The sequence below is a fragment of the Opisthocomus hoazin genome, chromosome 5 (assembly GCF_030867145.1).
Source record: "Opisthocomus hoazin isolate bOpiHoa1 chromosome 5, bOpiHoa1.hap1, whole genome shotgun sequence".
Lineage (NCBI taxonomy): Eukaryota > Metazoa > Chordata > Aves > Opisthocomiformes > Opisthocomidae > Opisthocomus > Opisthocomus hoazin.
The window spans coordinates 65,115,593-65,137,824 of NC_134418.1; the positions used below are offsets into that span (position 1 = coordinate 65,115,593).

General features: G+C 38.8%; 1 protein-coding gene across 1 annotated transcript in view; it reads left to right on the plus strand.

Moving 5' to 3' along the window:
* Positions 1–5,830: 5,830 nt before the first annotated feature.
* Positions 5,831–22,232, plus strand: part of FHIP1A (FHF complex subunit HOOK interacting protein 1A) — a 39,739-nt gene continuing 23,337 nt past the window's right edge. Inside the window, exons 1-4 of the mRNA XM_075420127.1 lie at positions 5,831–5,932; positions 7,342–7,968; positions 13,294–13,452; positions 15,460–15,546. Coding sequence (XP_075276242.1) covers positions 5,831–5,932; positions 7,342–7,968; positions 13,294–13,452; positions 15,460–15,546 — 975 coding nt within the window. The remainder of the gene's footprint in view (positions 5,933–7,341; positions 7,969–13,293; positions 13,453–15,459; positions 15,547–22,232) is intronic.

The window sequence follows — 22,232 nt, forward strand, 5'->3', positions numbered from 1 at the left end:
TAGGGAGAGGACAGGTGCTTGTCAGCATGCCTGTATATGCCACAGTCAAACAGATTTGCTGGAAAAAAACCTCAACCAACTAAACAAGCCCATACTGAATGGTATTTAATATGAAACCAAGAAAGTTTATGTGGGTGCAAATTAGTTGCCGAATTTCAAAAGCTGTTGTCCGGTTACACAAAGAATATAGGAAGATCTTAGGGGAGATACTGCCTTGTCTCTTTGAACATCAGTTCCTCATGTGTGATGGGTACGCTGGTGCTTCTTGTCCCACATATAGATTGTTGAATAGATAAACCCTTGGCATTAGGTACCTCATGTAGGAGAGGAGGGATTAGAGACTAAAGTGTTGTCAGTATAGGCAATTGAAATAGCTCTAGAAGGTATATGTAAGTGGACTTGGCCTTGTAATAAGGTTAAACGACTGATAAGATACGGTTGAATTGCAGAAAGATTTACCTGCTAAGAAGGTTCTGTTATTGTGTGGCAGGGTGAAAGTATTAAACTGAGCAGTGGTTTTTGGAAGCAGAATTTTGAATGGACTGCAGGAGAGGTGTATTTGTGCTTGTAAGGACTATCAAATGGTGGAGTAATACCTTGATCAGGATTTAGCAGAGAGGAAAGGCTAGATTATTGTAAACCTTTAACCATGAACTGATTAAAACAAATCATTACTTTTGTTCTTAGTGGCCCCCAAGTTCACTTCTACTCCTTCCTTCATGAATTGGTGTTTTAGAAATTAATTTATTTTCTCACCTTTGGACTCACTATGGTCAGGTTATTCGTCCTGCTTAATTGGAGTTACTTTTACTTCACAGGGAATAATGTGATGTTGCAGTTACTGTGGCACATTTGGTCTTGCAAAATAAACAAGAAAACGTAATGATTTGGTAACAAAAGCTGCTTGCCACAAATATAAAGAATATATTCTCTCTACTGATGCTATAACTAGAGCATTCTAACTTTAGATTGATATGTATCTTAAAAGATAGTATCTCTTCCAATTCAATTACTTTCCTTTTTTGAATAGGTACAGTTAGGATCTACTCTATGACCACTTCAGTTGTCAAAAGCTTTGTATGCTTTTTGAAACACTATTAAGGAGTTTGAAATCTTTGAAGCCTACACAATCTATTAGTGTTTTGTATTATTAAGGTAATCCCAGCATCCCAAGATGCTTTCCAAACTGGAAATATTTGCTTCCTTAAGGGAATTGACTTGATCTTAAAAATATTACTGAACATTGCAGTCTGCGTGTTGCTGTCTTGTTACTTTTAAATTAGAGATGATTAAAAAGCCATAGTACTGGCCACTGTGAGGATAATGTCTGTGTTCTCTCACTACTCTTAGATTTCTGATCTGATAGCTGGGCTGGATGCAGTGAACTTCGCCCTCATCAACTTAATGTTGCAGGCAGGTGGTTTTCAGCTAATAATTTAAATTTGGTATATTTGTTCTTCATTTGATGCTTCGTACAGTCTGTTTATGATGACTTTGTATAGTAGGAGTGAACATTCAGAATGATCCGTTAGACTGAATTTTACTGAGATGTTATTGTTTGTCACCAAGGGATGAATGATCATTTTTGTGATTCTTTGTTATTGGAGGTGTAAGTGGCTTTAAGCTTGTGATTGTATGTATGTGCATCATACTGTTAGGTGCAGGCTTCAGTTAGAGTACGTAAATGGTGGAGATGAATTTGCTATTTTACAGTTTGTCAGTCACATACTCCCAGAGATCTTTATCAAGCAAAGGGGCAGTGTTTGGGCCTGTAATAACAAATACAGTAAATGGACCAGGCAGGATGCATGCAACATCAGCTGGAGGAAACCTTCCTGAAAGTTTTCTGTGGTGGTTAGCAATAGGCATTTCTGGAGTCAGCACACTGAAAGCCCCTGCTGTTCTAATCTAGTGTCATCTAACTCTGAAAAAGATACGATTTGAATCAAAATGCTGGCAGTTGTTAATGACCTGCGTATCTGAGAACTCCCAGTGTTGTAATTTGAGTGTGCCCAAATCGGGACTTGGAAATAGCAAGAAGCTCTTAAATATTGTGGATGAACAGAACCTTAGGGGACTTTATACAGGAGATGAGGGGACACACCTGCTTGTCTTGAAGACTTCTTTCACAAGGGCTTTATCTGTTCCTTATATATGGTGGCTAGACTTAGGATATCCTTGTGTAGGAAAAGATGTTCATAGAACAAATGCAGACTGTAGCAGTCATCTGCTTGGGCAGTAAGCTGCCAACAGAGACAGGACTTGAGAGTTCAGTAATATAGTGGTGCTTATAAATTCTTACACAAATGTCAATAACTAAGTAGCACTTTTGTGGAAAGTGAGCTGTGCTACTGGACACACAAACGTAACTGCAGCTCTGTCACTGGATCTCTTGGCATCTTGCTGTACTTCGAATGTGTGCTGAAAGATGTACCATTTCTGTTCACTTTAGGTCTTCTCATAGCTACAGAGAAGTAAGGCAGTATTTCAGGAATCTGTAATGACCGAAGCACCAGTATGGAACCTCTACCCCAAAAAAGTATGTTTAGAGCGCTACAAGATAGAAGTAGTTATTTAAAGGAGGGTTGATCTGATGAGGAGGGAATGAGTGCTGTCTTGAAGTTTGTGGAGAAGAGTCTAATGCTGGGATAGGAAAGATGTGTAAGAAAAAAAGATCGCAAAGGCTAGGGAGGACAGAGAGTTGGAACAGATTACAGGAGAAGAGAGGGTAACAGGTTAAACAGTTTTCGATTGACTATGTGTGGTACATCCTGGAGCTTTGCATGTGTCTCAAGAGTCTTACATCATTGATCTTTGATTTTTATCAGCATTCTTGAAGAAAGACACTATCTCCCTTATTGTTGTTTACTAGCTTAAATAGTGGAGGCCGATCTGAAATTTCCGATTCTACTCTTGGTATCATGCTGCTGTGCTGCTGACAAGAATTTGTCATGTGATATCTAGATGTGTAATATCAGTTTCTTTTATTTAAATTCTTAAATAATGTGCAAAGTCTATGTTGAAACAACCTCTAAGCTGTAAAGTCAAGCAACTTGTAAATTCCAGAATTGAGCTTGCCTCTGTTTTGTTAATTAAGTTCTCTTGCTGCACCTTATGATACCATCTTTAATTAGACGATCACATTAGTTTTTCCAAAGCTGCTTGCTTCACTTCATGCATAGGACAGATCTGCTCCAAGGGTGAATCAGGGCTGTGCTGTGAAGGATGCTTTTTCCTGGAGGAGTCAGCTGAACTTTTACAGAAATGGGCAGATTTCTGTTTGAAGGAGAGGGCTGATGAGGGAACTGACAGGAAGTGGACGTGATCTGAAGAATAGGTCAATTAAATATTCCTTTGGATTATTAGGTATGGTATTAGGCAACTACTTAGAGCAGGCTTTCTCTAAATGGTGTCTAAGCATGCATCTTGTTTTTTGGTAGAAGCGTTGAGACCTCAGAGCTGCAAGCAAAAGTCACCAGAAGTTGTGCATCGAATGTACAGTGGTATCTACTTAAGTCAGTAACGATAAAAAAACGCCAGATCCTAGGCCTCTGAATTTGGGTTCTCAAATCCACTTGCTACTTTGATCTCTGATTTTTTTTTTTAATGTTGAATTATTTTTTCTCCCTCTTTTATTTTTCCTGTGCAGAAACATCAATAATGTAGAAATAGTACTATTCATTTTTACAGGACTGATTAAGAAGTAGCAGTATATTGGTAGGTGCCTTCAAGTAAACGAGTATATGAACTGACTATTGGGAAGGAGAGTGCTTGAAAGTGTAAGGCCAGTGTAATCATGGAAGAGATAGGCAGGTGAGAAGTGTGGGTGGAGTAGGGGGACAAGAAATAGAGAGACTTTGATGATATTTTGTAAGGGATTACTTCTGTTCCCAGTGTTGGCTGGCTCTGATGAGCTAATTCTCACTGATTTTGCACAGTGCTGTCCAGCACATCTGATTCCAAGTGGTTTATTATCTGGAGAGTAGCTTGTATGGAACGCCAGCTTCCTTCTGGAAGTAGTGTTACCCTAACAGATAAACTGTCCAGGATTCATGCTGGCCTCTCCACACACGGAATGTTTTATCTGCAGAAAGGATGAACTAGATAATGTTAACTGTATTGCATGAGATTGTTTAGAAAATGCATAGGAAATGCATCTTATGTGCTGTCAGAAGCAAGGATTAGGATGGAGGGGGGAGACTGATCATGCAGTTGAATCTTGTTGGATCTTGTTTAATCTTGAGCATGTGAATATACATGTATAGATACAGGGGAATGCAGAACCATCTTTTGCTTTTCAAGAATATAAGCAGAGCTCACATGCAGGGAGCAGAGATGTTTGCAGTAGAGAAAAGTTTTTTTATGTACCAGATAAATTTAAGATATACTCAGAGAATTACCTACTATACTGGCAAAGACTGTCTATATGGCTGTGGCAACTTATGGTACAAAAACTTCCTCACGTATTTCACAAAGCCAATGAATGTCCAGGGGCCCTGGGATCCTAATGAAGACTGGAGAAAAGGATAGCACTTCAAAATGGAATCTCCAACGAAAATAAAAATCTCCTGTGATTTACATGAGCTGTAGGAACTTGTACTGCATTTGTTGTCTTCCTAAAGTCTTTGTAGGTTGGTGTTGTGGAGGTTTGGTTTGGGTGGGGTTTGGGGCTTTTTTTTCTGGCTGTGAGTTTGTTTTTTAGGTTTTTTTGTGTGTTTTGTTTTGGTTGGTGGCTTGTTTGGTTGGTTGTTTTTTTCTGTGGCCCAAAACTGAATTAAATTAAAAGCCTAGTTGGTTTGCAAAAAGGAGAATAAAAATGTAAAGCTCACGGAGGGAAAAAGAAGGTGTGGGGGGGGACACAGACTGTGTGACTTAGATATTGGAGCTTGAGGGAATAATATGTTCTCTTAAGCCTCTCAAATATCTGGAAGATATCTGTCTTTGTTTCATTTTAACTTTCCCCTGCAGGTGTGCAACTACTTTGATACTCAGATATCTAGGATATTAAATAATGGATGAAAAGACTGTTTCAATGTTTGGTCTTACTCTCATAGTCCTTTAATATGACATCTCAATTTATTTGCCTCCGGATACATGAAAGTTTTATCTTTTCTATTGTTTGGTTTTGGTTACTTTGGTATTGATACAGATGCATACTTCTATTTGAATATGGTGTTCTACAGCTGTTTTCAACTATTAATGATATGCTTTTTGACACAAAACTTTAAGTATTTGTAATTATATCTATTCATGGAAATACTGTTTTAAAAAAATAGAGAAATAACCTGTACTTTTTTTTCCCCTGTGTGGTCTATATAACATTAGATATTAAGCAGCTCTGATGAGAGACATGGTCAGATGGCAAAAATGCCGTAATAAAAACCTAAAAATATAGTGAGATATGCATAAAATGTTTACTTCTGTTATGCTTACTTATTTCAGTAGCAGCTTGATTTGGTCACATCTCTAAAGTTTGAACATTAGAAACTATTATCATGAAGAACAGTTTGAGAAGATAGGAGACCATCTCTCATGTTTCATCTCTCATGTTTGAGAACATGCTTTAAAAAATTCTACTCTCAAACTTAGTCAAAAGAAAAAAACTTTTAGTGTTCTCTTTAAGTATGCTCTTTTTTGTTATATGCTATAATTTGATGTGCATAGGTATATGTGTGTTTTTGTTTTGTTTTTTAAACAGATTTCTGTGGATACCAAAGCTTGAAACACAATTATCGGTCTCATCATGATGCTTGAACATCTGTAGCTAACTACAGGATTTTAAAAAGAAATCCAGCATGGCCTAGTTGGCTTGACCTTTGGAGAATTTATAATGTCCTCTGGAACCGGTATCAGCAGAAATCGGCAGGCTCTGAGCCTGCAGGGTGTTGACCCAGAAACATGCATGATAGTGTTTAGAACACACTGGGCGCAGGTAATGTTAATTAGTTTTATTGATTTGAAGTAGGCTGCAGTAATAGGAATTTGCTTCATTCTTTCTTTTGGGATAATCCTGAATTGCTTAGGAACAAATGTCCTTCATGCAGAATGTAGTAGATGACACTGATGCATTTTTAAAACATAAAGGTAATTGACCTTTCAAGGTATGGTTAGGCTTTACTAACCACGCTTTCAACTCCAGATTTACATCTAAATGGGAAGTGGTAGGACATGGTAATAGCTTAGGGAAGGTGTAGATCGTCTTACTGGCTTTCCTAGTGATTCACTGTGGCTTGTACCCTGTTGCAGATCCCTATGCTTCTTTTCCTTTGTGCTGGGTAAGGCTTGCCTATCTTTTGTAAAGTGTATTAGATGCAAAGTGCAAAGCTGTATGCAGTGTTGTTTGTTGTGGATAGATGTAGTTTATGCACTTCAGTATATTCTAAAAATTGTTTGCATGCTATCAGGATTATAACTGCTTTTAGGCAAAGATGTTTTGCTCCGAGCACCATAATATAAGGTCTTACTTGCTGCAGTAATATGAATAACTAACGTTTTATGTAAAATTGATTTCTGTGCTTCTGCTTTTGCTGTTTTTTGGCTATCCTGAGAAGCAAGCCAGACGAATGGTGGATTTCCTGAGATGTTTTGAGAGGCAGAAGAGCCATAGTTCAAGAGTCATCTTTTCCCGCTTAACTCCAGTGATGCTGTCATGTTAGGGGAGATGCTGTTCCTTTGTGGTTTTGTGGCAATTATCCTCCACAAAAAGGCTAAAGACAGTGGTTGTTTCACAGACAACAAGCTTCATTGATTGTGTGCAGAACAGAACTTAATCCAGGGGTAGAAGTGCTGGGATGACAATTGTTACTCAATCCTAAATCTATTTTGAATGTTGCAAGAGTTTTGTGGGCATCAGTGGCCATTTGGTATCATCTAAGATGTGGCAAAGAAAGATCAGCTCTGTGAGCTTCTTCTATTCTTACTACTGCAAATCATCTCATGATACTGATGCTCCAGAGCGTAGTTACCCTGGCTGAAGAGCAGGCCCTTTGATTTTGGTCCTCTGTGACAAAAACTTATTTCAAATATCATTTAAACTCAGCTTCTGAAGGCTAAGGGAACCTAGTTTATCCATGCTTCAGAGAACCCCAAATTTTCAGCAATCGGACAAGTGGCAAATTTAGGTGCTTATTAAAAAAAGAAAAGTGAACAAAAGCATTACATACTGGCCTCATACATGCCAAATGTGAAACTTAAATTTAGAAAGTTTGACAGACAAAAAACTAAAAGCATAAAAAGAGTTTGTGTTTTGTGTCAAGAATTTTGATGGGTTTTTGTTTTCCTTAAGGGGTAAGTGCATATTTTAAAAAAATGCATTCAAATAACCAGTCTGTTTCTCTTCAGGTTCTGAAAATCTTAGAGAAGCATGATCCCTTGAAAAACAGTCAGGCAAAGTATGGGGCAATTTCACCTGATGAGGCCAGCACTGTTCAGAATTATGTGGAGCACATGCTTTTCTTATTAATTGAGGAGCAAGCAAAGGATGCATCAATGGGGCCTATTCTGGAGTTTGTGGTCTCAGAAAACATCATGGAGAAGCTTTTTCTTTGGAGCCTACGTCGAGAGTTCACCGATGAGACAAAAATTGAGCAACTCAAAATGTATGAAATGCTAGTAACCCAGTCTTATCAGCCCTTGCTGCATCACAAACCCATCTTGAAGCCTTTGATGATGTTGCTGAGTTCCTGCTCAGGAACAGCCACTCCAACAGTGGAAACAGAGTTGGTTGTCCTCTTGAACCAGCTCTGCTCTATAATAGCCAAAGATCCCTCCATTTTAGAACTATTTTTCCACACCAGTGAGGACCAAGGAGCTGCCAATTTCCTCATATTTTCCCTGCTTATTCCCTTCATCCATCGAGAAGGAACAGTAGGCCAGCAGGCTCGTGATGCACTGCTTTTCATAATGTCTCTGTCTGCAGAAAACAAGGTTGTTGCAAACCACATAGCAGAAAACACCTATTTTTGCCCAGTAAGTTGTTCTTGTTTTGCTTGATCTTCAATGCTAAATTGTCTTCCTTGTATGCTTCTCATCCTTTTCTGTCATTTGTGATAAAGATGTGTTGTAATGTATTTGTTCTGCTAACAGCTATTTCACAAATTGTAATGCTCTTTAAGCCAGCCCTACTGCCAAACGCAGTCTTGCTTCTTGTTTCCATACCAGCGTCTTGTGCTTTTTGGCCAGCACAAGTGGTTTTTGCAGTCACACAGTGAATTGAATTGGGAAACTGATGCAAGTTACAGCACAGCTGGGTGGGAGAGAAACCTGTGCTGTCTCACTGTGAGGCCACTGTGAGAGTCCAGGCATGAAGGGAGTGAGAAATGGGAACAAGGTGTTCTGAGGCTGTTGTTTTTGGTGGCAGTGCTAGCTTAAGCGGGCTGGGCTTGCCACACTGTAACATCAGTTAAACAGTTCAAAAAATAAGTGTGAAAATAATGTGAGTGTTATAGAAATGTAATATTTTTGCAAGATAAAAGGGAGACTTGCTCTTTGTCACAGAATTGGACGTTTCTATGGTCGTCTCAGGCAAACCACCATCTTGCTATGTTCTGCTCTGTTACAGAACTTGGTAGTAGTGTTGCGTTGTTACACCTGGGAAATCAACCTTACTACATGAATAGAAAACTTTTGCTGTTAAACAAGTAAATAATCTAATTTAACAAAGCTGCCCTACTTCAATTTTCAAGCTAAAGCAGAACGGACATGACAACACCTGCTTCTTCATGCCTTATCACAGAAATCGGTATGAGATCTGCAATGGATGTGTTCAAAACCAAATATCATTCTGTAGAAGAGTTGCTCTTGTGTGCCGGTTTTTGGACTGATTCTTTTGTCTTCTTTCTGGCTTGCATTTTAGTTTAATAAATTCCAGAAAAAAATGAAGGGGAGAGAAGTGTTAGATAGCTACTAAAGCAGAGAGCTTTACAGCATGCTGGAATCCCTGCCCTGAGCTTTAATGCATGGCAGCTATTCTGGCTGTGGGTCTCCATTTACTCAGAGGTTGCTACGTCCTTTGAGCAGTAGGGCAGAGCCAGGTTTGCAGGCTGGAGGAAGCCTACAAATTTCAAAGCAAAACTTCTAAATTCTTTCCTTTGTCAATTGTAAACATTGCATCAAATTTCTTCTGCTGAGAGACTCCAGTTGACCTTGTTTAATAGATGCTGCTAAAGAATATGATCTTGATTCTTAAACTGTCCCTGAGACAGATACCATTATTTGATCCATGCTATAACTTACAGAATTACATCTTCCAATTAATTAAAAAAAAAAAAAGCAGCCTTTTTACACTGAAGATAAAAGCCAGCTGTATTAACCTTCTAACAGCAGGGAGCCGAGATTGACAATTAGTCTAATTAGGAAGGCTTCTTGTCAAAGTGTGCTAAAATCAGACTTTTCTGAACAGTAATGAGACTGGCCAATGTCTATAATAAAACTTTAATGCAATGCAATAGAATTAGCTCGCTAGCACAAAATCTTTTTTGAATTTGAGTGTGATGAGCTGAAGGAACAGGTTTTGTTCTGGTGCAAGACTGTGTAGGTGTCAGTGCCATTGCTGTATATCACTCAGATCACTGCAGATGTGGCCTCAGCTGCACTGCAAAACAGCTAGCGCAGTCCTGTGCTGACAGAGCCACACAGATGTGACTTCTGTGTTGATGCTGTCTGTGGTTCTGGGGCCGAGTTTGTTGGTAGCGTGTAGGGTTTTCTTTACCATGCCTTATTGCATAATATAGACATGCCCTGGGGTGGGGTCTGGCCGTAAATAAATCTCTGCTGCCTCATATACCTGAATCAGTGTTAGATCTGTGCCAAAGTGAATCTGAAGGCTTTCTCGATACTGTTTATTTCAGCTAACTTTGGTCAGTAGCTTTTTAAAACTAGATTGTCCATGGTATTCAAAACTGTAGGTTAAGTAAACTGTAAAGAAGGAAGGGGACAGGCTGCAGTAAGAGACAACAGTAATGAATGTTTTTAACACAGGATGTCTAGACAAATTATTGGGCAGTTTCTTATTTTACAGATATTTTTCTGTTGTATCATTTTTACAGTGTTTTGACCTGAAAGTGTTCTGAATCTGATTGAAGATATTGTCTGTTCAGCGTTACAATAAGAAAATGTTTCTGAAGAATTCTGAGCAGGATAGCATCTCAAAGTCTCTCCATAGAACTTTATATTTGTAAATACCTCACATCTTAGGAAAGCAAGTATTAAAGCAGGAGGAGGTATGACTCTGCAATGTCCTTGAAAAGTGGGAGGCTGCACAGAGATAAAAAGACTATGGACATGGGATGAAAGGGAATTATTAAAGGGAATGAATTGGCCAGATAGCAACTGATTATATATTAACAACACATTTTAATCATATAATGTGTCTAGGATTACAAATCACGTAGTCAGTCAATGTCTTATGTGGGTTAAGAGAAAGTAAATACATCAAGGAGACTGGTTTGCAGAGAGACTCACGACTCGATGGTGAAAAAGAAACTGCTGGAGATGCTTGTAGAAGTAGATCACTACGTAGGGTTGTCTTGACAAATGTTGGGAGAAGGTTGAAAGGACATTGCTCTGGGTAAAACAAAAAATTAAACCAGTCTTGCCCTTCCAGGACATTAACTCACTCATTTCTTTCCCTGATAGATTTTTTTTTTTTATTCATGTTTATCATTTTACTGATTAAAACTCCATCATTTATTCTATATATGTGCATTATTTGCTGTGCTTGCTTATAGAAAGTGAAGGATTCTGTTAGTAATTGCAAACGGCGATCCTGTTTTATACCATATACTTCTATGAAAATTTTCAAATTTTTTTTACCTAAAGAGATGGAATTGCTTCCAGGGAGTACTCTCTGTCTCGGGGCTTTAGAAACATAATTTCGCATAGAACCATTTGTGTTGTAGTTCATAGCAAAAATAAGAGCTTTTTAAACTTTACAGATTTTGGCAGCTATATCTGTCACTTCTTACTTCAGTAAGTCAGGCAAACTAAAGAATTGTTCACTTTAAGACAGAATCACAGAATCACAGAATGGTAGGGGTTGGAAGGGACCTCTGTGGGTCATCTCGTCCAACCCTCCTGCTGAAGCAGGGTCACCTACAGCAAGCTGCACAGGACCTTGTCCAGGCGGGTCTTGAATATCTCCAGAGAAGGAGACTCCACAACCTCCCTGGGCAGCCTGTTCCAGTGCTCCATCACCCTCAGAGGGAAGAAATTCTTCCTCATGTTCAGCTGGAACTTCCTGTGCTTCAGTTTGTTCCCATTGCCCCTTGTCCTGTCACTGGGCACTACTGAAAAGAGCTTGGCCCCATCCTCCTGACACCCACCCTTCAGCTATTTGAAAGCATTTATAAGGTCCCCTCTCAGCCTTCTCTTCTTCAGGCTGAACAAGCCCAGCTGCCTTAGCCTCTCCTCGTAGGAGAGATGCTCCAGTCCCCTCACACATTGACTGAGAGTTTGCTGCTCCTTTTAGTGCAGAATAGTATGTTTTGCTCAAGGTCAATTTCTCAGGGTTAAGGAGTGAACTTCATATGAAGGAGAAACGTGGGTAGTACACAGCTCTGAAAATCAGATTGCTTATTGAGAGGGTAAGTATGCTTTTATGAATAGCAATTAATTTTTAAGCAGACAGTGGAAAATCAAGTGTGCATTAATTAACAGGTTACAACACAAAAGAAACTCAAGTTCTCCCTTCAGAATATTTTCCTTCCTGGAATTGTCTGAAGCCTGGGTTTGTGAGTGTAAGTGTGTATGGGGGTGACGTATAGGTAGTTCTGTAGGCCCAGTAAGATATTCCTAACTTTTTTGCTTGGAGCTCTTCTGCTGTGAGAGAAAAAGCAAAAAAGATTATGGTTATAGAAGAATGTGGTGGTGTGAATAAAGCTTTGCTCAATGGCTTTAGCTTCTTCATTTTTTAACATATTTCTATCATTTTTCTTTATGTGTCTTTATGCATATAAAAAAGTAGCACGGTAAGCTAAAGCAGTGAATTTTCCACAGTATCTCCCCCCTCCCCCCCAATATTTGGCTTCGTTATGTACACCAGAATAAGTCCATCTTCAAAATTATGTGATTTAGGAATGGAAAACATACAGAAAGCCTTTGTCCGTCTGTCTGGACTAGCAATTATAATTGGATGTGCTTGCATATGATCAAAACTTGAATCCCCCTCCATGGACTATTGGTCTTTGACCTGCACATTGTCAATTGTTTGTTCTCCAATACATAAAACAGTTGTGTTTCATTTGAGCTTTGACTGTCTGGCCCTGTAGATGCCAAGTAGCCCTTTGTAGAAAGAGGAAAAATACTTACCAGAGTCTGTTGAATGAAAACTAAAAAGGTTTCCATCAGGTTGAGTCTTAATGATCCGATTAAAATGGTGATCATCTTAAAAATTATCCCAAAGTTGTGTAAGATCATGTCAGAAGGAGAAGAGTTGTAAGTAATATTTAGAAAATTTCCAGCTCTGAAAAACCTTAGTAATTAAAACTTGGTCTGAAACTGCCAATACTCTAGATATATTCAGTAAAATTTAAAAAACATTTTGGAAATATGCTTTTTAAATTGTAACTACAAGTACAATCTTGCGCTTCACCAAAATGTTCTACATAAATCATCTGTAAGCCCTAATATTGCTGGAATGTCTATACAGCAATGTATTTGAGGGGTTTTTATCTCTTCTCTTCCGCCTTCCAAGTAAATGAGAAAGGAAAGTAGAAATTATGAACAGTTCTAATTATTATTTTTTAAGTGAATTCAACTGAGTTCAACTGCCTAGGAATGAAAGTCAACATATATCTGTGGTCTATGTGAGGCTGAACTTAATTTTTGTTGATGAGGGCATTTCCCCCCTCCATTTCTAAGGTTTCATATTTCTGAATGAAATCACTTTGTATAGGCACGTGTAAGCAGTAACATTGAAATCACCAACGACAGACGAGCTGTAGATACATGACAGTGATGGCTTCTTCTGGAAGGGGCAAAAGGAAAGTGTAAAATGATTTAAAAAGTATTTTTAAAAGAACTTATAACTTTGGATTTTAAAAAATATATAAGACAACCTGCTTTTCCCCATCACTTTATCCTAAATACCAGCTCTTGGAAGAAGGCTATTATATGGAAGGCGCTTTAAAATATTCATGTCTTTCTGCCACAGGACTCTTTCAAAAGGAAGTTAAATTAATCTCAGCACTCTTTTGTGTTACTAAAATTAGTAAGAGAAATGATTTGTGGCATTGCCATTCAAGCAGATGGACAGTTGGAAAGTCAACTTGTTTCTCTTTCGGTTTTGAAATACAGGTGCTAGCAACAGGACTAAGTGGTCTCTATTCATCTTTGCCTACAAAGCTGGAAGAAAAAGGAGAAGAGTGGCACTGTTTGCTGAAAGATGAGTGGCTCTTGTCACCAGCCCTTGTACAATTCATGAATTCCCTGGAATTTTGCAATGCTGTGATACAGGTAACGGAGCAGAGTTGGCTTGTCCTTTTGAAGCAGTAGTTGTTTATGTATTTTGGAAAAGTTTGTAAATCATAGAATATTTTTACTTGTATTAGTGGCATGGACTTCCTGATTTACAGTAAAGTAAGTTGCTTATAAAATGGACTCTGTGCTGTTTGTCCTGGTTATAAGGATGAATTAATATGTCTTTGGTTTTCGGGTGACAAATGTTTCAAACGAAAGCAGTAGATTTGTGTGGTGGCTTGATATTTCATTATGTAATTGTGACAATTTTCTGTTTCCCCCCCAAAAAAAGTTTATTGCAGTTTAGTACTACTGTTGATACTAAAAGTAAATTGAATGCCTTAACATGTGGGAAAATGTGGTCTTTGTATATTTAAGCGCTGAAAAACATTCACTGTTTGTCTACGCTCTCATAATAGCATACAAAAGAAAATAGCCTGCTTTGCCTGTTAGCGAGGACTGCAATAAAGAAAGCTTTCCAAGCAGAATTTAGACATCTTCCTAGAAATATAAATTCATTTTAGATTGGCTTGAGTCCGCTCTTTGTTTTTAGTTATTACTTCTTGATTACAATATTTTTTTCTGGCTTTAATCCCTTACTATTTTTTTCTCTGATCTAAACGTAAAATGAATTTTTTGTCTTTTTATATTGTTTTTAAGGCTAGAAAATCCTATAGAACTCTTGTCCAGTGTTTTATTAAAACATGATACAAATTCTACAGAAACTGTGAATTTGTGTTACTTGAAGAAATGTGCTGAATAGGATTGAAAATTTAGTCGCATTTACTGTTAAATAAAAGATATGTTTTAGTGAGACATGTGAAATACAGTCACATGATTGACTATTAAAGAATTGAACGAGCGGAAATAATAATAGCTGTCATTCTTTAAATGCAATATACAACATTTTCAACAGGCATGTTTAAATGTGAAGAGGAGACAATACTCATTTTGGTGTATAAGAGAAATTTTTCTACAGATCCACATTTGCAGGAGGTCATGTTTGATACCTTTTTAAAAAAAATTATATAAAGGTTACCACAGACAAATTGAAGAAGATCACATTATCTTAAAACCACTTTTCAAATAAACTCAAAATGGTTAAGGATCTTCAGCTGACATGGATAAAGCAGTTTCTGACTGCTGCTTGATTTGTGTCTTTATAGTCTTTCTTCAGCTGAATTGAAGGCTCAGTTATTGCAGGAGTTTTTGCTCTGGACATGGAATGGTTTTCATGGTGTGGCCTGTTCTGTGTTGACCCAAAAACTTTGGCCAGAGATTAAAAAGGGACGGTGTAGCCAAGACCTCTTGCTGTTTACTACTCTTTCCCAGGATTGCAGCATAGGAAGGACAACACTTTTTCTTCCCCTTTCCAAAGCAAGACTTATAAATTAAAGGAAGTCTGGGAAGAACTGCAAGTGGGAGGATGTATTTGTGGCCACATGTAGGCTGTGACATTCCAGTCTCTATGTAAACTTCAAATAGAATATATTAGAATGCTTCTGAATGGATTTTTTTTTCTTTTATCAAATTTCTTTTAAATGCATGAATTGATAACATGTTTTCCTTTTTGTGAAAACAAAATGAATGCTTCATTACAAAAGTAAATTTTTGGCTTCTAATAACAGTTCATTTTTTGCCATGGCAAATCCACCTTCAAGTGACCCTGACAAGGTTGCAGGAGCTAAATTTAGAATCTCGAATCTTCCTTTGATGCATGGGTATACACACTTTTCTGTCTATCTGTTCATCTTTGTCAGCACTCAGGGAGACTGAAAAGCCCTGTTCTCTAAATTTGGCAGGATTACTGTAATTAAACGTTTGTATATTTATTTGAAGAAGGAAAATGTTTAAGAATCTGAATCATAGGAAATGCTGGTGAGAAGGACAAATGAACATGTCTTGTTAAATGGGAAAGGGTTTTGGTAGTGGGTAATAGTAGTCTGTGCCCTGTCTTGTTTTAAATCTTACTGGAACTGTCTTTCTCTCTCCCAAACCTCTTAGGTGGCACATCCCTTGATACGTAACCAGCTTGTGAATTACATTTACAATGGATTTTTGGTGCCAGTAATGGCTCCTGCGCTCTATAAGGTCAGTGGTGTACGTAGGCATGACACAAAACAATAATGGGCATTATGGATGATCTCTGCGTAACCATACTATTAAATGTACTGTCAGTAACAACTTCCATATTGTTAAGTTTCTAGGCTAACATTCCATCTTTTCATTCCATACTTTCTATTTACACTATACAGATTACTAAGCAAGATATAGGTATTTCTGAAAACGTTTAAAATTCTTAAGTGACCTGAAGAACCAAAATATTTTTGTTGCGCTAGGCTGATGTACCATCAAAAAAGCAGTGACCTTTTAGACAGCATTTCATCATGGCAGACAAATGAACATTTTCCAAAAAGAAAATGCCCACAAGGAAAATGTTCAGTCAAGAAATATTATGCTAATTTTAGCAGAGCTGGTATTGTTTTGTACTTCCTTATCATAGTTGGTAGAGCTATTTTCATGAAGTGGAGAAGAAATCAAGTTTGGTGTCAATTTTCTAATCCATTAGGGTGCAATTTATGTTGCTTTGAAGAAAAAAAATCCATTTTTCTTTGAATTTTAGGCATTATCCTTTGCATGTCACTGATGTTGGTGAATTACTGTTGTGGTTTAATTCCAGCTGACAACTACACACCAGTCAGTTGCTCACTCCCCACCCCGGTGGGATGGGGTAGAGAATCAGAAGGGTAAAAGTGAGAAAACTCATGTGTTGAGATAAAGACAGTTTAATAGGTAAAGCAAAACAAGGAATTGATTCACTACTTCCCATCAGCAGGCAGGTACTCAGCCATCTTCAGGAAAGCAGAGCTCTATCACGCATAACGGGTACTTCAGAAGACAAACACCATAACTCTGAACCTCTCCCCTTCCTTCTTCTTCCCTCCAGCTTTATATGCTGAGCATGATGTCATATGGTATGGAATATCCCCTTTGGCCAGTTTGGCTCTGCTGTCTTAGCTGTGTCGCCTCACAACTTCCCATGCACCAGGCAGCAGGAGAAGCTGAAAAGTCCTCAACTGCCTAGCAACAACTAAAGCAGCAGTGTGTTATCACTATTCTTCTCATACTAAATCCAAAACACAGCACTATACTAGTTACTAGGGAGAAAATTAACTATCCCAGCTGAAACCAGGATGATTACTTAATTATTTTTTGTTGTTGTTAGGCTGCAGGAAAATGCATTTCCAACTGTTGTAGAATATGTCAATTAACAGTCTTCATTGCCCTGTAAATCATAGAATCATTTAGGTTGGAGGAGACCTTCAAGATCTTTGAGTCCAACCATTAACCTAACACTCTCAATTCCACCACTAAACCATGTCACTAAGCTCTGCATCTATAGGTCTTCTAATACCTCCAGGGATGGTGCCTCAACCACTTCCCTGGGCAGCCTGTTCCAGTGCTTGACAACTCTTTCAGTGAAGATATTTTTTCTAATATTCAATCTAAACCTCCCCTGGCACAGCTTAAGGCCATTTCCCTGGCCCCCTAAAAGAACACCGTGTTTGAGGAGAGAAAGCAGGAGTTGCTGAGAGTAAAAATCCACTAAAAACTGCCAGGAGAGGGCTTATAAATTACCCTTGGAAGGTCTGCTAATTTTTACTAAGCCTGCCAAGCGGAAAGCCTTGCACCTGTTCCATTTTCTGAGAGGCCAGTGAAACACCGTGCCCTGCTTTCTAGTCTAGGACTTGTCTTGGCAGTGCACACAGTTCTTCGTGGTAAGTAGTCACTTACCAAGAAAGTAATAAGCAGTGTAGAATCTTCAATGATCCGACAGACCTCAGATATTTGGGAACTTGGCAAGGGCTGAAATAAAACTTGGGTGTGATCCAGATTAAGGCTGTAGTCTGTCATTGAGATAGCTCACCTCCTTACCTAGCAGTAATTTTCTCATTTCTGTATCTTGACTTAGTCCCTCACCAAGACTGGGAATTAGACTCAGAAGTGAAAAGCTGACCAGCTTTAGGTCAAGGTTATGGATATCAAGGGAGGTATCAGAATGTAGCTGTGGGATTCTAGTCTTAGCGGGTACTGATTTTACCTCTGAAGTACATAAGACAAATTTTAAGTTGTTTTGAATACTACCATGCCGTTGAATTCCATTCTTATTGGTCAGTAAATCTGCTAACTCCCTATTGGGTCAATTGTTTCCCTGTTGATGTTACTTAAATCATTTAAATCATGCTGTTCTGATTAGTTTTTTTTCACGTGATGGATATTTTGTTGAACCTCATTTATATATTTTGAAATTGGGTTAAATCATATTTCTCTTGACAATGGAGATGTTGGCTGCTAACATATGTGAGTTTCAAGCCTAGATCTTTCATGAACCCCACCATTCTGTTTGGTGGCTTGTTCTTCCAGTAATAAACCTTTCCTTGATCAGAGTTAAGTTTGACTTTTTCCTCTTTAAGAATTAACTACTTATGTGTATAAACTTCAAATGCATTAATGGAGAAGATGGATTGCACCATCTAGTGGATCTGATACAAGGCTCTCGTGTATGTGAGACCAAAACTCCATAGTAAAGGAAACAAGTAAATAGAGGTACATTTGACCTCTTCAGTCTTTCTGTACTGTGCCCCACATTAGTTTAACAGAAAACAAATATTTTACATCGTTGGGGAGAGATCTCTTTGTGCTAAGACAGATAATTATGCAGCAACAGCCCTTTGATACATTAAAATAATTTCTAGTTGCCATTGAAAACATTCATGCTGAGGAGTAGACTTTGAAAACTGTATCACTCATGGGGACTTAAGTGTTGTAATTGACCTTTAGGTTAAGAAAAATTTGTGAAGAGCCAAAGTGAGAGAAAGGCCAGATGTGCCATGGTGGTTTTAAAAACAGAAGTTCTTTCATTGAATGCAATACTAAATGAATCTTGATTTTTTTTTTTTTTTTTTTTTTTTCTTTTAAACTCAGTGATGTTGGTTTGGTATCCTAAAGTCTGCCTGTGGCTGAAGATTTTAGTTTTAATCCAGTCATTCCGTTCAGGTTGTTCTGACTGCTTCTGGCTTATGAGTTCAAATCCAATGAATAGTGGAGCATGGTATAAATACCTGATTAGGAAGACAGATCTATGGAGGTTAAAGGGAGAGGTGGTAAGAAGAGATGATAGTATTGGTACATCTTTCTAAGGTGTTCCTATAAATCCTATTTCCAAAATTTAGCTGGTATGGAACAACTGCTTCTGATAACTCTTGGTGATAGACATGGAAGGAAGGAAGGGAGTCCAGACCTCCTGTGGCATTGAAGCCTTAATATTCCACCTCCAATCTGGCACCTGTGGTTCTACCTTTATGCAAAAGTTAGAAGGGAGATGAGCTTCTCTGTCGCTGCTCTTCAATGACTGCTGGGTAGGCAGACTACTTCAGACCTGTTCTCTCTGTACTATATTCTAGTTTTTCTTCAAGAAGTAATGTTTTGGGAGAAAAATTGCTCTGCAGCAAGACACAGACTTGCATTTATTGTTTTTGCAAAGATAGCTCCAGTCAAGAATGTAGACATCTAGGAAAGAAGTCTTCAGTCTTTTCTGTTCTCAATGTGATAGAAGTTGATTTCTGTTTAAAACAACAGCTGCAACATAAATCATGTTAACGTGACTTTCTGCCTGATCACCAAATCAATTTTGGTTGATTCAAGTATATGAAATAAAATAAGCCAAACAGCTGTACAAGCACTATTGGATAAATTGTGTAGCTAATAGTCTTATTATCTTTTAATCCCTCGTGGATTAACATCAGCATCAGTTTGCCTTTGCAACTGATGTATTCAGATATGAGCGAAATGTCTCGTGTGAGGAGGGTTACTCAATTTTAGATTAAAGCTAAGCCTATATTGTAGATGATAGGCCAGTCTCTTCCTTCCTCCTGTGTCTTCACAGAATCGCAGGATGGCTGAGGCTGCCAGGCACCTCTGGAGATTGTCCTATCCAGCCCCCCTGCTCAGAGCAGGGTCAGCTAGAGCAGGTTTCTCAGGGATGTGTCCAGCTGGGTGTTAAATATCTCCAAAGCTGGAGATGGCGCAGCCTCTCTGGGCAGCACTGTTCCGGTGTTTGACTACACTTACAGTAGAAAAGTGTGTGGTCTTTGTTTGCTTTTTTCTTCTGATGTCCACTTGGAATTTCCTGGATTTCAGTTTGTGGCCCATTGCTTCTTGTCCTTTCACTGGGCACCACTGAGAAGAGTTTGGCTCCATCTTCTGTGCTTCTTCCCAGCGTCTCTTTGCACACATGGATAAGATTCTGCCTGAGCCTTCTCTTATCCAGGTTGAACAGTCCCAGCTCTTTCGGCCTCTCCTCGTATGACAGATGCTCCCATCCCATAATCATCTTTGTGGGCCTTTCCGTCTCTTGTACTGGGGAGCCAAGCACTCTGAATGTGGCTTACCACTACTGAGTAAAGGGGAAGGATGCCCCTCCCCAACCTGCTAGCAATACTCTTCTTAATGCAGCCCAGGAGGCTGTGGGTCATCTTCATCACAGGGGTGGATTGCTGGCTCATGGCTGAGTGTTTTTCTTCACAAGGACCTGTAGATTCTTTCTTGGAAAGCTACTTTCCTGCCAGTTGGTCCCCAGTGTGCACTTGTGCCTGGAGTTATTCCTCTCCAGGTGCAGGACTTTGCATTTGTGTTCTTCAACTTCATGAGGTTCCTGTTTGCCCCTCTTTTTCAGACTGTCAAGATCCCTCTGAATGGCAGCACAGCCATCCAGTCTATCAGCTACTTCTCCCATTTTTGTAACATCCTTGCATGAGGGTGCACTCCATCTCATCATCTAGGTCATTAATGAAGATACTAAACACTGTTGGCCCTAGTGTAGACCACATATCGCTGTCCTCTAGCTGGACTTTGCGTTGCTGATCACAATCCTTTGAGCCCAGCAGTTCAACCAGTTTTTGGTTGAAGGTGAGGTTTTTCACCTCACCGTCCACTTGTCCAGTGTGTTCTTCATAATTTTGTCTATGAGGATGTTGTACAAGAAACAGTGTGGAAAGCCTTGCAAGATAAATAATACTAACTGCTCACCAAGAGTGGCCTTAACAGTCAGAGATGCAACCTATGAGGCCCCACAGACTCATGTATGACCAATTTGTTTAAATGTTCCCTAACCTGATCCTGCTCTCCTCTAAGGGTAAGTCTTCCTTGCTTTAGACTTCTGCTCTCATCTTAGGGACCTGGGATTACTGAAGGCAAATCTTGCCAGTAAAGACCCATGTGAGGAAGGCATTGAGTACTGTGGCTTTTTCTATGTATTTTGTCACCAGGTCCCCTTCCCCATTCAGCAGTGAGCACGCAGTTTTCATAGTCTTCCTTTTGCTGATGAAGCCCATCTTCAACTCCAGCTGGGCTTTGGCTTTGCTAATTCTTCCCCTGCACAATCAGGCAGTTCTTCCGTATTCCTCCTGGGTCACCTGTCCCTGCTTCCATCTCTTCCTTGTTATGTTTCAGTTTTGTTAGGAGCTCCTAGTTCATCCATGTAGAACCTCTGTCTCCTTTCCTTGACTTCCTTCTCTTCTCCCAACTTAAAACATTGGACTATCAAAAACACTTTTGGCAAAAGTAGCCAAAAATTTCAGTAAGCAGAATTTCAGTAAAAGTGGTTCAGAATTTCGGTATGTGGTCCAGAGCTTTGAGATATGTTTGTGTGATCTTGAAATGCCTGTAACATTTGTGGAACTACGTAGTAATCTCTGCCTTTTTAAAATTTTTGCAGGTTGTCTCCGTATATGTACTTACTATGTACACAGTTCACTGTGTGAATGAAACAGTACAAGAGTATTGAGGATAGAAATGTGTTTCTGTGAAAAAGTCAGGGGGTGGGGAGACCAACATCTTTTGCTGGGTGTGATTTTTATGGTTTTATCTCAGGAAGCTAGCATGCAGTTGAAAAAAGAATTTGCTAGTTCAGTTTTTTTCCAGATAAAGAAGTCTCAAATTGATTGGGCGGGCTAGCTGGCTTGAAATAACCTGTTTTTCACAGTGAGCTCTCTGAAGGTTGTTTACGTAGCAGATTAACTGAAATGTGCTTAAATAACCCAAACATTTTCAAGTCTGTGACTCCCTAACTTCATTTCGTAAAGATAAGCATCCTAAATATAGTGTGTTCTTGTAGCCTCATTTATACCTGGTGTGTACTAGTCTGTTGTCACTTTGTGTGGGTTGTCCCACCTACACGTGTAAGGAGTGACTGACAAATATGTTCGTATCTCAAAAGCTGCATGTTGCTGAATGGGTAGGCAGAGCCCGGATCTGTATGATGTAGCTAGGGATATGCACTAAGTGCTTGTGCTGGATAGCCACATCTTGTCCTTTGGCTGTCTGCATTTTGTTGTACTTTTTACAGGAGAGTTACCTCTCTTCCTTCTGACATCAGAGTTTCTTGAGACATCGAAAAAAGTGATTCAATTACATTGTTCGGGGGGGGGGTTGTCTTTATGCAAGGACTCAAATTTCTGTACAAATTCAGTTAAAAACAGAAGGAATAAAATAATTTGTCCGTGAAGATACAGAGCTGAAGAAAAGGTTAATTTGGTAGTTTTATTCTTGTAGTAGCAATCCATGATTTACATTTTCGCCCAAACCGTCTTCTGTTCTTTCTGGTGTAAGTGTCTGGGATTTAATAAAATTAAGACTATCTGGCATAATCTGTTCTTAATTTAAGACTGTTTTTTTTTTTTAATGGCATGTCAGTTACTACTTGAAATTATGCTATT